Source organism: Pecten maximus, chromosome 19, assembly GCF_902652985.1.
Source record: "Pecten maximus chromosome 19, xPecMax1.1, whole genome shotgun sequence".
NCBI classification, from domain to species: Eukaryota; Metazoa; Mollusca; class Bivalvia; order Pectinida; family Pectinidae; genus Pecten; species Pecten maximus.
Window position 1 is genome coordinate 1,572,763 of NC_047033.1, and position 15,540 is coordinate 1,588,302.

Genomic DNA, 15,540 nt, shown 5'->3' on the forward strand with positions numbered 1-15,540 from the left:
TTCAAATTCTCAAAACTGTTTGACCCAGTTTGAATACTAGTATATGTCTTGTTCAAAGACAAAAATGACTAGAAATTAAAGACTAAAAGGCCAATCATCCTAATTTTGAAAATACATGTTACATGTAGTTTAGTTTTTATTATTGGCTACGTTTAAAATGCTCTATTCATGATTTACATTCAGAGTTATCTCCCTGAAACTACTGAATTATCTCCCTTAAGCCTGCAGAGTTATCTCCATCAAGACACTGTTACCTCCCTTTTATTTGTTATTGGTGAGTAATCAATTAAGATCACCTGAGCATATTAACAAATACATTCCTGTGCATAATATCAATTGTTATCAATTAATTAATTAGGCACTTATAACCTTTCACAAAGGTGTCCTTGGGCGAGAGATATTTTTGACACAGGAACATCGCTCTTGTGGTGAAAATTTCACCCGAAAATGAAGAACATCAACCTGGAACACTGTTCTCAGAACAAATTCTCACACCACCCATAAATTAGTAAAGTAAGAAGAATGCAAATGGCTGCCCACATATAGCCATTTTAATTTATCAGTTTGACCAGTGTTGTTCGATTATGAAAACGGGTGTTTTCATGTTGTTTTCAAACGAGTCTTAACATTTGCAGAACCATCAAGATCTATGTCTGAATCACATTTTAAACAAACAAATCACTTTGTCTGTATAAATAACCAGACCAATCTTAAGGTGAATATCTCAATTCTATTTGTTTGGGTGAGACTTAAATAGAACATACTCCACATAATTCCAGAGTCAACTAAAGAATCTCACCCAAGGACATCAAAAGATATCCTCAGTTCCTTATGTGGGACTAGGACGATAGAGGAAGGTAGCATGACACCTTAAAGATCCTGTTTGTAATGTGTTGGTATTAAATATCTGGAGTGCAAACACAAGTTAAAGTTTAACATGCATTGTGCAGTATCACTGTGACCTCTAGATGTAATCCCTCAAATTAGTTTTTACACCCTTACTTGTGACCTCTGATCCCCTAATTAGTTTTACACCCTTACATGTCACTGTGACCTCTGATCAACCAAATTAGTTTTACACCCTTAAATGTGACATCTGATCCACCAAATTAGTTTTTACACCCTTACTTGTGACCTCTGATCCACCAAATTAGTTTTTACACCCTTACTTGTGACCTCTGATCCACCAAATTAGTTTTTATGCCCTTACTTGTCACTGTGACCTCTGATCCACCAAATTAGTTTTTACACCCCTACGCATCACTGTGACCTCTGATCTACCAAATTAGTTTTTATACCCTTACTTGTGACCTCTGATCTACCAAATTAGTTTTTACACCCTTACATGTGACCTCTAATCAACTAAAACTCTAATCCACCAAATTAGTTTTTACACCCTTACATGAGACCTCTAATCCACTAAAACTCTGATCCACCAACTTAGTTTTTACATCCTTACGCATCACTGAGACCTCTAATCCACTAAAACTCTAATCCACCAAATTAGTTTTTACACCCTTACATGAGACCTCTAATCCACTAAAACTCTAATCCACCAAATTAGTTTTTACACCCTTACATGAGACCTCTAATCCACTAAAACTCTAATCCACCAAATTAGTTTTTACACCCTTACATGAGACCTCTAATCCACTAAAACTCTAATCCACCAAATTAGTTTTTACACCCTTACATGAGACCTCTAATCAACTAAAACTCTAATCAACCAAATTAGTTTTTATACCCTTACTTGTGACCTCTGATCTACCAAATTAGTTTTTACACCCTTACTTGTGACCTCTAATCCACTAAAACTCTAATCCACCAAATTAGTTTTTACACCCTTACATGAGACCTCTAATCCACTAAAACTCTAATCCACCAAATTAGTTTTTATACCCTTGAGTGGTTCTATCTGCATTAACATGACTAGGTGCCTGTACGTCTCAGATATTTAATAATATACAAATTAAATAACAGCTTGGCCCCCAACCCAAACAAAAAAATCTCAAGGTTTTAAGATAAAATTGGTCTGTGCCCATGACCTTGACCTTTGAATGGTAAGTTTTCAGGGCTTGTATCGGTAAAGTACAGTTTGTGTTATATTACCAAACTTGTGACATTTGGAATGTAACACGGTTTTCCAGAAAACATAAGATCAGGAAATAAGAATTTCATTCTGACCTTCTTTGTATAAGACATGAGGCCTCATGCGACATAATAATCACCTAAATTCTGGTATATTTCATCCAAAGGCCAGTATGTAAGTCTCAGATGGCCTTAAATTTAAAGAGGTGTGGATGCAAAATCCTTTCTATATGGGGTTTTGTGGAAAGCTAATACAGTTATGGCCTGTAAATCCAAATGGACAATGGTATGGAGTGGAGAAGCACCAAAATGACAGGCAGTATTGCATTCATAGTTGTATAAATGCACTCTCTTCTGGAAGTGGTTATATAAGGACAGCTGAAAGCTTACTACAGATCTGATTACTTGTCATATTTACTAACTTGCAGGTATTTATAAGTGTGATAAAAGGCAATCAACAGCACATCTGAAGATTAGATACATTAATCTGACAAGACACCTCAACTGTTAGTGTGTTATGAGGAAAAACAGGCATCAGATTCCAGTTAATACATATATGGTCATTCACATGCAGGAGAAAAGACACTACGCCCAAATATGGCAGGCAATGTTTCAGAATTACCTGAGGCTTTATCTAGGAGAAATAATAAAATAATAAACAAAACAATTAACTACAAGTAGATTTAATTATTCGTAGTCAATTAATATTTAATGAAAATGAAATATTAATTCATCTTGAACTGTTACAATTTTGTTTGTGTTAGTATTAAAATATCTAACAATAGGAAAAATAGAAATAAAGACATTATAGATTTGTTTAAGTACTGACAACAAGCAGGTCTGATAATCATGCATTTCTATATGTGGTAAATATAGAGTGAGAAACATTCCCGGGTAATATGTTGTATCATACGATAATGTAGGATTATGTTATTATATTGGGTGTTGTATCACACAATGTTTTATGTATGTTATAATGAATATCTTTGTTAAATATCTGTATTAAGTGATCAATCAAAAGTCCCAATAGTCCACTTTACCAAAAAATTCTGGTATCTAAAATGTACAAAGGGTCAGACTGTATAACAAAGGGCCATAACTCTGTATATCGGATATACCCCAGTCAGACTGTATAACAAAGGGCCATAACTCTGTTTTATTATATATCAGATATAATCCATTCAGAGTGACTAACAAAGGGCCATAACTCTGTATATCAGATATATCCCAGTCAGAGTGACTAACAAAGGGCCATAACTCTGTATATCAGATATACCCAAGTCAGACTGTATAACAAAGGGCGATAACTCTGTATATCAGATATAACCCAGTCAGACTGTATAACAAAGGGCCGTAACTCTGTATATCAGATATACCCCAGTCAGACTGTATAACAAAGGGCCATAACTCTGTTTATCAGATATACCCAAGTCAGACTGTATAACAAAGGGCCATAATTCTGTATATCAGATATACCCCAATCAGACTGTATAACAAAGGGCCATAACTCTGTATATCAGATATACCCAAGTCAGACTGTATAACAAAGGGCCATAACTCTGTATATCAGATATACCCCAGTCAGACTGTATAACAAGGGCCATAACTCTGTATATCAGATATACCCCAGTCAGACTGTATAACAAGGGCCACAACTCTGTATAACAGATAAACCCCAGTCAGACTGTATAACAAGGGCCATAACTCTGTATAACAGATAAACCCCAGTCAGACTGTATAACAAAGGGCCATAACTCTGTATATCAGATATACCCAAGTCAGAGTGGATAACAAAGGGCCATAACTCTGTATATCAGATATACCCAAGTCAGAGTGGATAACAAAGGGCCATAACTCTGTATATAAGATATACCCCAGTCAGAGAGAATAGCAATCATCAACTAGAACTGTCGCCAGGATGGCTGACTAATAACCCTGCAATTTGCACAAGTCAATGGTGAATTGGAACTGTTAATTAGAGGCTAACTAAGATAACCCAGTAATATAGTGACCAGTTGCCATAGCAACCATAATTTTGAGAAAAAGAAAGTGAGATGCACATCTACACATGGTCCTCTATATTTGTGTGAAGTTTCATTGAAATCGGCCCTTCAGTTTAGGAGTTGTCCGCACAAACTTAAAGTTATGGTTCTTATCGGAAAACCTGTTTATAGTGACCAGTTGCCATAGCAACCATAATTTTGAGAAAAAGTAATTGGCATGCACAACTACACATGGTCCTCTATATGTGTGTGAAGTTTCCTTGAAATCGGCCCTTCAGTTTAGGAGTTGTCCACACAAACTTAAAGTTATGGTTCTTATCGGAAAACCTGTTTATAGTGACCAGTTGCCAAAGCAACCATAATTTTGAGAAAAAGAAAGTGGCATGCACATCTACACATGGTCCTCTATATTTGTGTGAAGTTTCATTGAAATCGGCCCATCGGTTTAGGAGGAGTTGTCCGCACAAAATGTGTCTACAGACAGACGGACGGACAACCTGATTCCAGTATACCCTCTTAACTTCGTTGCGGGGGTATAATAACACTGTATCAGACCTACCCAAGTCAGAATGTATAAGAAAGGATCATAACTCTGTTAAGTAATGACCTTATTGCAGAATCTACTTGATGACTCAGTGAGGTACAGATTGATTGATGACACAACACAGAACGGAAACATTAGGCCTTTTCTCTACCATCTGAATTACCTCTTTGTATGATAGAAAGATTTGTGTTATTACCTCTCTTTATGATAGAGATTTGTTATTACCTCCCTTTATGATAGAGATTTGTGTTATTATCTCCCTTTATGATAGAGATTTGTGTTATTACCTCCCTTTATGATAGAGATTTGTGTTATTACCTCCCTTTATGATAGAGATTTGTTATTACCTCCCTTTATGATAGAGATTTGTGTTATTACCTCCCTTTATGATAGAGGTTTGTGTTATTACCTCCCTTTATGATAGAGATTTGTGTTATTACCTCCCTTTATGATAAGATTTGTGTTATTACCTCCCTTTATGATAGAGATTTGTGTTATTACCTCCCTTTATGATAGAGATTTGTTATGACCCCCCTTTATGATAGAGATTTGTGTTATTACCTCCCTTTATGATAGAGGTTTGTGTTATTACCTCCCTTTATGACAGAGGTTTGTGTTATTACCTCCCTTTATGATAGAGATTTGTGTTATTACCTCCCTTTATGATAGAGATTTGTTATTACCTCCCTTTATGATAGATATTTGTGTTATTACCTCCCTTTATGATAGAGATTTGTGTTATTACCTCCCTTTATGATAGAGATTTGTGTTATTACCTCCCTTTATGATAGAGATTTATGTTATTACCTGCTTTTATAAGTTTTTTAGCATGAAGTGTACACACATTGAAAAGTTGTTATTCTCATAAATCTTTCTTCATGTAACTATCTCTCTTTTCACACATAGGGTTAATGAGCTATAATTTGTGGACATTTTTTCAATTGACAATTTGTAAAATAGCATCATAAATCATAACTGTATCTAGTGAATGGCCAGCATTTGAAACAGATCTGACCTCTTGGCATCATTCCTTGATAACACCCTAGAGAGTTGGTCCACCTGTTTACTACTGACAATACCTTGTTGTTGTTGGTCTGGAAGTCAATGTTTGCCAAACCTGATGAAAGCTGAACAACTCACCTGTTAAGTAGCCAGCTATGGGGGTATCTGATATAAACAGATCATGTTTCTGGTCGCGATATTCTTTCCAGATTGGTGACTTGTCCAAAATCCCCGTAATCTACAAATAGAGAGGCATATCATATCATACACTGTCCTGACTGGGAGACGGTTAGCATGTTAAAGTAGTCAGGTAAAGTTACCCCTAGGTCTTTCATTACAAAATATCCATATAAAACATTCCTCTGACTATGACTTAGTTGATGTGACCTCTAAATGACCTTACCTGTTCCCCGTAGAGAAGGCTACGCTGCATGGCCTTAAGTGCCTTGACAATTTGGGCTTTAGTTGATGATGGGTTATCTAGCAGTTCCAGACCAGCGTCTAGTAACTTCAGCAGGAACGGGACAATATCGGCCTTCACCGCCTGTTAACAAATACATACAAGAAGTTCAACATAGAATTTTATAGGAAATTGTGACCTCTGAAAGTATGTCTGGGGATGTTATAATTCACATCTTCTTTAAAACTGATTATTATTGTTCCAGTTGTAGTAGGTCATAATTATCTAACAGAAAGTTACTATACAGATCATAATTAAATTCAATATAATATCATCATTATATCATAAATTAATTATTTCCAATTTTTTTATCAAAAATAATTTTCATGATGTTATATATGACTAGATATGAAAGTCTGTTTGATTAGAGATAAAATTTAATAATTATTTGGATTTTGAGAAACTGTTAATTCTACCTGTGAAACGAGTTCTTCCTCCCCTTTATCAAACAACTTAGCAAGCGTCTCCGCAGCCAAAGCGATCTGGTCACGACGAGCCTTCATAGCTACCTTGATAGGGCCAATGCATTCTGTCTGAGCCATGCTTCGTATGCAAATCTACAATTCAACAAGGAGCATTTTCAATAAATTAATTATGATATCCTAATGTAAGATAACATCTTAATACAATGATTATAGTATAACAATGATCATGATAATATCTTGATACAATGATTACAATATAACAATGATTATGATAATATCCTGATACAATGATAACAGTATTAAAACAAGAGATCCCAGAGGGATCTTGGCGCCCACCATTGAATGATCTTCATAGGTTCCATGTCAGATTGATCTTTTCTCTACTTTTCCCTTCATTTTACTAATCTGTGCAAATTGAGACATCCCTCCAGTACTTTTCAAACAAGGGAATCCTAGCTATATAAGAAATTTGAGATTTAACAATAATGGCTGTTTGTTTGCCAGGTTGTTTTCAGGACAGACTGGTCCAAAAATGCAATACAAGGGACCAAGGGGAACCTACTTATGAAATTTGAGAAAGATCCATTCAGTACTTTCTCAGAAATAATGATAACAAACTTCAATTGTCAATATCCAAGATGGCTGCCTGTCGGCCATGTTATTTTCAGATTGGTCTCAAAATGCAATATGCATAACTACGCACCAAGGGGAACTTACATATGAAATTTGAGAAAGATCCATTCAGTACTTTCTCAGAAATAGTGATAACAAACTTCAATTGTCAAAATCCAAGATGGCTGCCTGTCGGCCATGTTGTTATCTGATTGGTCTCAAAACGCAATATGCATAACTAGGCACCAAGGGAAACATTCGTATGAAATTTGAGAAAGATCCATTCAGTACATTCTCAGAAATAGCGATAACAAACTTCAATTGTCAAAATCCAAGATGGCTACCTGTCGGCCATGTTGTTATCCGATTGGTCTCAAAACGCAATATGCATAACTAGGCACCAAGGGGAACCTTCGTATGAAATTTGAGAAAGATCCATTCAGTACTTTCTCAGAAATAATGATAACAAACTTCAATTGTCAAAATCCAAGATGGCTGCCTGTTGGCCATGTTATTTTCAGATTGGTCTCAAAATGCAATATGCATAACTAGGCACCAAGGGAAACTTACATATGAAATTTGAGAAAGATCCCTTAAAAACTTTCTCAGAAATAGTGATAACAAACTTCAATTGTCAAAATCCAAGATGGCTGCCTTTCGGCCATGTTGTTTTCCGATTGGTCTCAAATTGCAATATGCATAACTAGGCACCAAGGGGGATTAACATATGAAATTTGAGAAAGATCCCTTCAGTACTTTCTCAGAAATAGTGATAACAAACTTCAATTGTCAAAATCCAAGATGGCTGCCTGTCGGCCATGTTATTTTCAGATTGGTCTCAAAATGCAATATGCATAACTACGCACCAAGGGGAACTTACATATGAAATTTGAGAAAGATCCATTCAGTACTTTCTCAGAAATAGTGATAACAAACTTCAATTGTCAAAATCCAAGATGGCTGCCTGTCGGCCATGTTGTTATCTGATTGGTCTCAAAACGCAATATGCATAACTAGGCACCAAGGGAAACATTCGTATGAAATTTGAGAAAGATCCATTCAGTACATTCTCAGAAATAGCGATAACAAACTTCAATTGTCAAAATCCAAGATGGCTACCTGTCGGCCATGTTGTTATCCGATTGGTCTCAAAACGCAATATGCATAACTAGGCACCAAGGGGAACCTTCGTATGAAATTTGAGAAAGATCCATTCAGTACTTTCTCAGAAATAATGATAACAAACTTCAATTGTCAAAATCCAAGATGGCTGCCTGTTGGCCATGTTATTTTCAGATTGGTCTCAAAATGCAATATGCATAACTAGGCACCAAGGGAAACTTACATATGAAATTTGAGAAAGATCCCTTAAAAACTTTCTCAGAAATAGTGATAACAAACTTCAATTGTCAAAATCCAAGATGGCTGCCTTTCGGCCATGTTGTTTTCCGATTGGTCTCAAATTGCAATATGCATAACTAGGCACCAAGGGGGATTAACATATGAAATTTGAGAAAGATCCCTTCAGTACTTTCTCAGAAATAGTGATAACAAACTTCAATTGTCAAAATCCAAGATGGCTGCCTGTCGGCCATGTTATTTTCAGATTGGTCTCAAAATGCAATATGCAGAACTACGCACCAAGGGGAACTTACATATGAAATTTGAGAAAGATCCCTTCAGTACTTTCTCAGAAATAGTGATAACAAACTTCAATTGTCAAAATCCAAGATGGCTGCCTGTCGGCCATGTTGTTATCTGATTGGTCTCAAAACGCAATATGCATAACTAGGCACCAAGGGAAACATTCGTATGAAATTTGAGAAAGATCCATTCAGTACATTCTCAGAAATAGCGATAACAAACTTCAATTGTCAAAATCAAAGATGGCTGCCTGTCGGCCATGTTGTTTTCCGATTGGTCTCAAATTGCAATATGCACAACTAGGCACCAAGGGGAACCTTCGTATGAAATTTGAGAAAGATCCCTTCAGTACATTCTCAAAAATAGCGATAACAAACTTCAATTGTCAAAATCCAAGATGGCTGCCTGTCGGCCATGTTGTTATCCGATTGGTCTCAAAACGCAATATGCATAACTAGGCACCAAGGGGAACCTTCATGTGAAATTTGAGAAAGATCCCTTCAGTACTTTTTGAGAAATAGCGATAACAAGAATTGTTTACGGACGGACGGAGGGACTGACGGACGGACGGAGGGACGGACGGACGACGGACCACGGACGCAGGGCGATTTGAATAGCCCACCATCTGATGATGGTGGGCTAATGATCATGATAATATCCTGATACAATGATAACAGTATAACAATGATCATGATAATATCCTGATACAATGATAACAGTATAACAATGATTACGATAATATCTTGATACAATGATAACAGTATTAAAATGATCATGATAATATCCTGATACAATGATAACAGTATAACAATGATTATGATAATATCCTAATACAATGATAACAGTATAACAATGAATACGATAATATCCTGATACAATGATAACAATATAACAATGATTACGATAATATCCTGATACAATGATAACAGTATAACAATGATCATGATAATATCCTGATACAATGATAACAGTATAACAATGATTACGATAATATCATGATACAATGATTACAATATAACAATGATTATGATAATATCCTGATACAATGATTACAGTTTTAAAATGATTACGATAATATCCTGATACAATGATTACAGTATTAAAATGATTACGATAATATCCTGATACAATAATAACAGTATAACATGATAACAGTATAACAATGATTATGATAATATCTTGATACAATGATTACAATATAACAATGATTATGATAATATCTTAATATAATTATTGCAGTATCACAACAGAATCTGATTTATTTAATGGAATGACCAACTGACCTCGTTGTTGGCGAGTTGGTGCGCCACCTGTATGGCTGACTTTGGGATGGCATCGTTACGTTTCGACATGGCCTGGAAAACCTTCGGGATGTAGCCTAACTGTGGCACCTGGTCCAGGAGTGATGACTGAGAGGAGAACAGGCATACCACACCTGTCGTAACCGTCTCTAACACCTCACCCTGGGAAATATAAAACAATGTGATAACATCACACCTGTCTCTAACACCTCACCCTGGGAAATATAAAACAATGTGTTAACATCACACCTGTCGTAACCGTCTCTAACACCTCACCCTGGGAAATATAAAACAATGTGATAACATCACACCTGTCTCTAACACCTCACCCTGGGAAATATAAAACAATGTGTTAACATCACACCTGTCTATAACACCTCACCCTGGGAAATATAAAACAATGTGTTAACATCACACCTGTCTATAACACCTCACCCTGGGAAATATAAAACAATGTGTTAACATCACACCTGTCGTTACCGTCTCTAACACCTCACACTATGAAATACAATATGATGTTGACTTAAATCTGACAAGATTCTTAAATATATTTCAATGACAAATTCTAACTATACATGTCTATAATGTTGGTCACATAATTAACATCTTATATTGATATTTCACTCAAAATTCGTTAAAATGTTCAATCTAGCATTATGGGGTACATGTCTGTACCAGTAACTCACATCAGGTGCTTGCATGCCCACGAGTTGAGCCCATTTCTCCATGAGCTCTGTGAGGAACTCTTTAGGTTTCCGGAGAACCCAGCCAGGATTGGAAATGAAGATCCGAAGGAACACACCTCCAATAGTTAACTCCCCTTCCACATCAGTGTACACGACAGCAAAGTCCTCTCTCAAACTCCATCTGGTGTCGGGGTTGTCACGCTGGGCCTTGAAATGGCTGGTATACAGATACCATAGGCATACACATAATCACAACGATAAATACCACACTATGTAAGTTTTTAAATAGTCCACATACCTTTAACTGGTATGAAATGAAGAAATAACTTACAACAAAATCTCCTGTAAACTTAGAAGAGAACTACAAACATCAAAACGTGCTCAACAGGATTGACATTGTCAGGAATGAAATGATAGTCTGCATGCCCTACTAGTGACTGGTTAATGACAATACATATTCTGAGTTAAAATTCCAGTTGACCTTACAGACATCAAAAGTGATCTACTTGATGAATTTGTTGTAGACCTTCTAAAATAAATCCATGTGGAGCCTCCTAAAACAAACCCCTGTGGAGCCTCCTTAAACAAATCCCCACGGAGCCTCCTAGAATAAATCCCCATGGAGCCTCCTTAAATAAATCCCTGTGGAGCCTCCTAAAACAAACCCCTGTGGAGCCTCCTAAAATAAATCCCTGTGGAGCCTCCTTAAACAAATCCCCATGGAGCCTCCTTAAATAAATCCCCATGGAGCCTCCTACAACAAACCCCTGTGGAGCCTCCCAAAATAAATCCATGCAGCCTCCTAAAATAAAGCCCTGTGGAGCCTCCTAAAACAAACCCCTGTGGAGCCTCCTAAAACAAATCCCTGTAGAGCTTCCTAAAACAAACCCCTGTGGAGCCTCTTTAAACATATCCCTGTGGAGCCAAAACAAACCCCTGTGGAGCCTCTTTAAACATATCCCTGTGGAGCCTCCTAAAACAAACCCCTGTAGAGCCTCCTAAAACAAACCCTAGTGGAGCCTCCTAAAACAAACCCCTCTGGAGCCTCCTAAAACAAATCCTTGTAGAGCCTCCTAAAACAAACCCCTGTGGAGCCTCCTTAAACATATCCCTGTAGAGCCTCCTAAAACAAACCCCTGTGGAGCCTCCTTAAACATATCCCTGTGGACCTCCTGAAACAAACCCCTCTGGAGCCTCCTAAAACAAATCCTTGTAGAGCCTCTTAAAATAAACCCCCGTGGAGCCTCCTTAAACATATCCCTGTGGAGCCTCCTAAAACAAACCCCTGTGGAGCCTCATTAAACATATCCCTGTGGAGCCTCCTGAAACAAACCCCTGTGGAGCCTCATAAAACAAATCCCCATGGAGCCTCCTTCAATAAATCCTCGTGGAGCCTCCTAAAACAAACCCCTGTAGAGCCTCCTTCAATAAATCCTCGTGGAGCCTCCTAAAACAAACCCCTGTAGGGCCTCCTACAATAAATATGTTTGTATGAAGATATTTATAGTACATGTATAGTACATGTACTGCCAATAAAATTACCTGTCTTTGAGTTTCCTGACCACGTCCGACACCTTCTCTCTTGAATCATCATTCCAAATCAATTCTGGATTTTCATGTGTACCTGGTGAAAGGAGTAACATTAAATACAGAACTGTCATCTGTCAACAAATTTATGATTTCTGTCGAGAATCAACAAGTATGATATATTATATAATACAGTACATGGTGGTGACAGGAAGATACGGTTCCTGTACATAATTTTATCATCTTATATACTCAAATTTTACCAAATTGGTACATTGATGAATTGGTGGATCCTTAATATACTTTGCCATCCAAAAGTTTAAAATAAAAACTCTATGCAGACAATATTTTGAAATTTAGCAAATATGATTACAATATGATAATTGTGAATGGTAATTTTCCATTGGATAACTTATATCATAATGCAAATTTAAGTTAACATTTCTGATGATATTTCAATAAGTCAAATGAGTGTGTATAGTTTTAATGGATGTCAGCGTATGTTATACAATGTACTATAAGCATTAGGATGAAAACTTCAATTAACATAATCTAGATGTTTTCAATTTGAAAGCGTCTAAAATAAGACTGATCTTATTACTAAATCCTTTAACATGAACTGATCTGATAATGGCTGTTCCAGGAAAACATACATAGGACGGGGGAAGGCACTTTAATTAACTCCATGTGGTGGGTTGGGTTCAAATTAAAATCACATTTATGGGTAGGTGGGGTTTGAACTAAATTTAATCTAATGTTGGGTGTCTTTGATGTGTTTGTACCATTTTTTACATTTATTTCTATACCAGGGTACTGTTCACGAAAAAGTGGCTATGTGGGATGGTCATCAAAATTTTAAATCACTTCTATAGGTGGGTCCCCTAATATAAAACTGCCTTTACCCGTACCATACATATTTTCCAGGACAGCCCTAAATCACTTCTATAGTTTTCTAATGGATACAGACATCAATCTTCTGACCTTACCCTCAAACATATGAACACTAGCCTCCGGTGAGTCTCGCATGGCGTCCATAAAGATTGGAGGAAGGAACTTGGCCAGTGTTATCCTAAGTTTTGGTCCCACTAGTTTGTCGGACAGCATTTTGGCGATCAACTCTGCAGTCTTCTCTCGGACATTTGGATTAGTGGCATTACAGAATAAATCCAACAGGTACACAGGCACACCTGTAAAACAAAGGCCAATGATGTTTTAAAAAAAAAATTAAGAATATACTTAAGTAAACAATTGTGATTTTTTAATTTCTCATGTCAAAAACTTTTCTGTTACAACAAGATCTGTTACATTGACGACTGAACAATGTCTCAAAAATTAATCTCTGAATAAACTCACAAATGAATTTATCACATATCTGGTCCATTCTACCATACAATATGGCCATGTCATCAATATTGTAAGACATGTTACAGTAATAATACTAATTGTGATGTCATAAATACTTTGACATCACAATTAATATATGACAACACATGCCGTTCCAGTCAAATTTCACCCGTCTTAATTATACATCACATTCTCCTAGTTATACATGTATATTCAAGCTTGTATTCAAATCTTAATGAGTCATTATTGATGGTAAAATATATTAAATCTTGTGTTAGTTTTGCTTTTCAACTCGAAATTTCACTAAATATCAATATCTACATTCATAGTATACAATGGATTCCCTTTGAGCTACATAATTGAAAACAAAAAACAAGTTCAACAGGCAGTTAATGAACAGTATTAAGAATGAAAGTTTAACTGCCACAATATATGGCACTTTTAAATACTTACCCTTGCTTAAAGCCTCCTTTACAATCTTTGTACTGGACATTAGAGAGAAGAGACTTTCCAAGGTCAGCAGACGACCTTCAACATACACAAAGTAAAAAATATAACACCATGAAGGTACGCGTATATCTCTGTACGTACACAGTACAGGATTCTTAAGGAAGAGTGACACAGAACTTAATCACCTGTGTTTTCTTTGACAAGGAAAGGCCCATGTGATGTGACTTATCTGTGTTTTCTTTGACCAGGTATGGCCCATGTGACTATCTGTGTTTTCTTTGACCAGGTATGGCCCTTGTGATGTGACTTATCTTTGTTTTCTTTGACCAGGTATGGCCCTTGTGACTTATCTGTGTTTTCTTTGACCAGGTATGGCCCTTGTGACTTAGTGTGTTTTCTTTGACCAGGTATGGCCCTTGTGACTTATCTGTGTTTTCTTTGACCAGGTATGGCCCTTGTGACTTATCTGTGTTTTCTTTGACCAGGTATGGCCCTTGTGATGTGACTTATCTCTGTTTTCTTTGACCAAGTATGGCCCTTGTGACTATCTGTGTTTTCTTTGACCAGGTATGGCCCATGTGATGTGACGTATCTGTGTTTTCTTTGACCAGGTATGGCCCTTGTGACTTAGTGTGTTTTCTTTGACCAGGTATGGCCCTTGTGACTTAGTGTGTTTTCTTTGACCAGGTATGGCCCTTGTGACTATCTGTGTTTTCTTTGACAAGGTATGGCCCTTGTGGCTTAGTGTGTTTTCTTTGACCAGGTATGGCCCTTGTGACGTAGCCTTACTACCATACCAGGTAATAGTACCACACATGCAAGTACAGAGTATGACTATGTTAACTGTAGTCCTGTATAAATCATAAACTATGCTGTAAATTATGATGTTACTACACATTATTATATCATAGTATTATTTTTGTTTTTAGTTACATATGACTGTTGAGCAAGCTACAGCTGCCTAATATGACACTTAACAATTTGAGGAACCCGAGAAAACTGTACAGGCTATAAGTTAACTATATACTTAATTAACAGACAGGAAATTCTGGTAAAAGTAAACAAGACTTTGTTGTGACATCAACCCCCCAAGGAGGATAATCAAAATACTCTTACACTCCCACTGAATTGTCAATGAAAAGTTAGATGGTCTGAACTTCAAGTCTACTTCTGCCAATATCTATATGCTAAATGTGTCTTTTGTATGATCCTTTAAGATTCCAGGTGGACTGGTAGACACTGATCTTGGACTTTAGTCCTCAAGGATCGCTGTAACCTGGGGGCCATGTTTTAATTCATTTGAGTAGTGACACTGTTCTAAGTTATGTACATATCATTGACATTCTTTTGGAATACATGATTTTTTTTTAAATTAATTTCTTTTGGTGTATTTTTAGTTTCCTCTGTCACCTTCTATGTAGTAACACTTGTGGCCCATAACATCAACAAAAAAG

The 15,540-nt window shown here is 36.6% G+C and overlaps 1 protein-coding gene across 1 annotated transcript in view; it reads right to left on the reverse strand.

The window, feature by feature from the left end:
- LOC117317309 (dnaJ homolog subfamily C member 13-like) overlaps positions 1–15,540 on the reverse strand; it is a 78,069-nt gene that overhangs the window by 11,886 nt on the left and 50,643 nt on the right. Inside the window, exons 48-56 of the mRNA XM_033872096.1 lie at positions 14,090–14,164; positions 13,279–13,479; positions 12,308–12,389; positions 10,766–10,982; positions 10,062–10,241; positions 6,514–6,654; positions 6,041–6,181; positions 5,776–5,875; positions 2,711–2,722 (exon numbers count right to left, since the gene is read on the reverse strand). Of these exons, the coding sequence (XP_033727987.1) occupies positions 2,711–2,722; positions 5,776–5,875; positions 6,041–6,181; positions 6,514–6,654; positions 10,062–10,241; positions 10,766–10,982; positions 12,308–12,389; positions 13,279–13,479; positions 14,090–14,164 (1,149 nt within the window). The remainder of the gene's footprint in view (positions 1–2,710; positions 2,723–5,775; positions 5,876–6,040; positions 6,182–6,513; positions 6,655–10,061; positions 10,242–10,765; positions 10,983–12,307; positions 12,390–13,278; positions 13,480–14,089; positions 14,165–15,540) is intronic.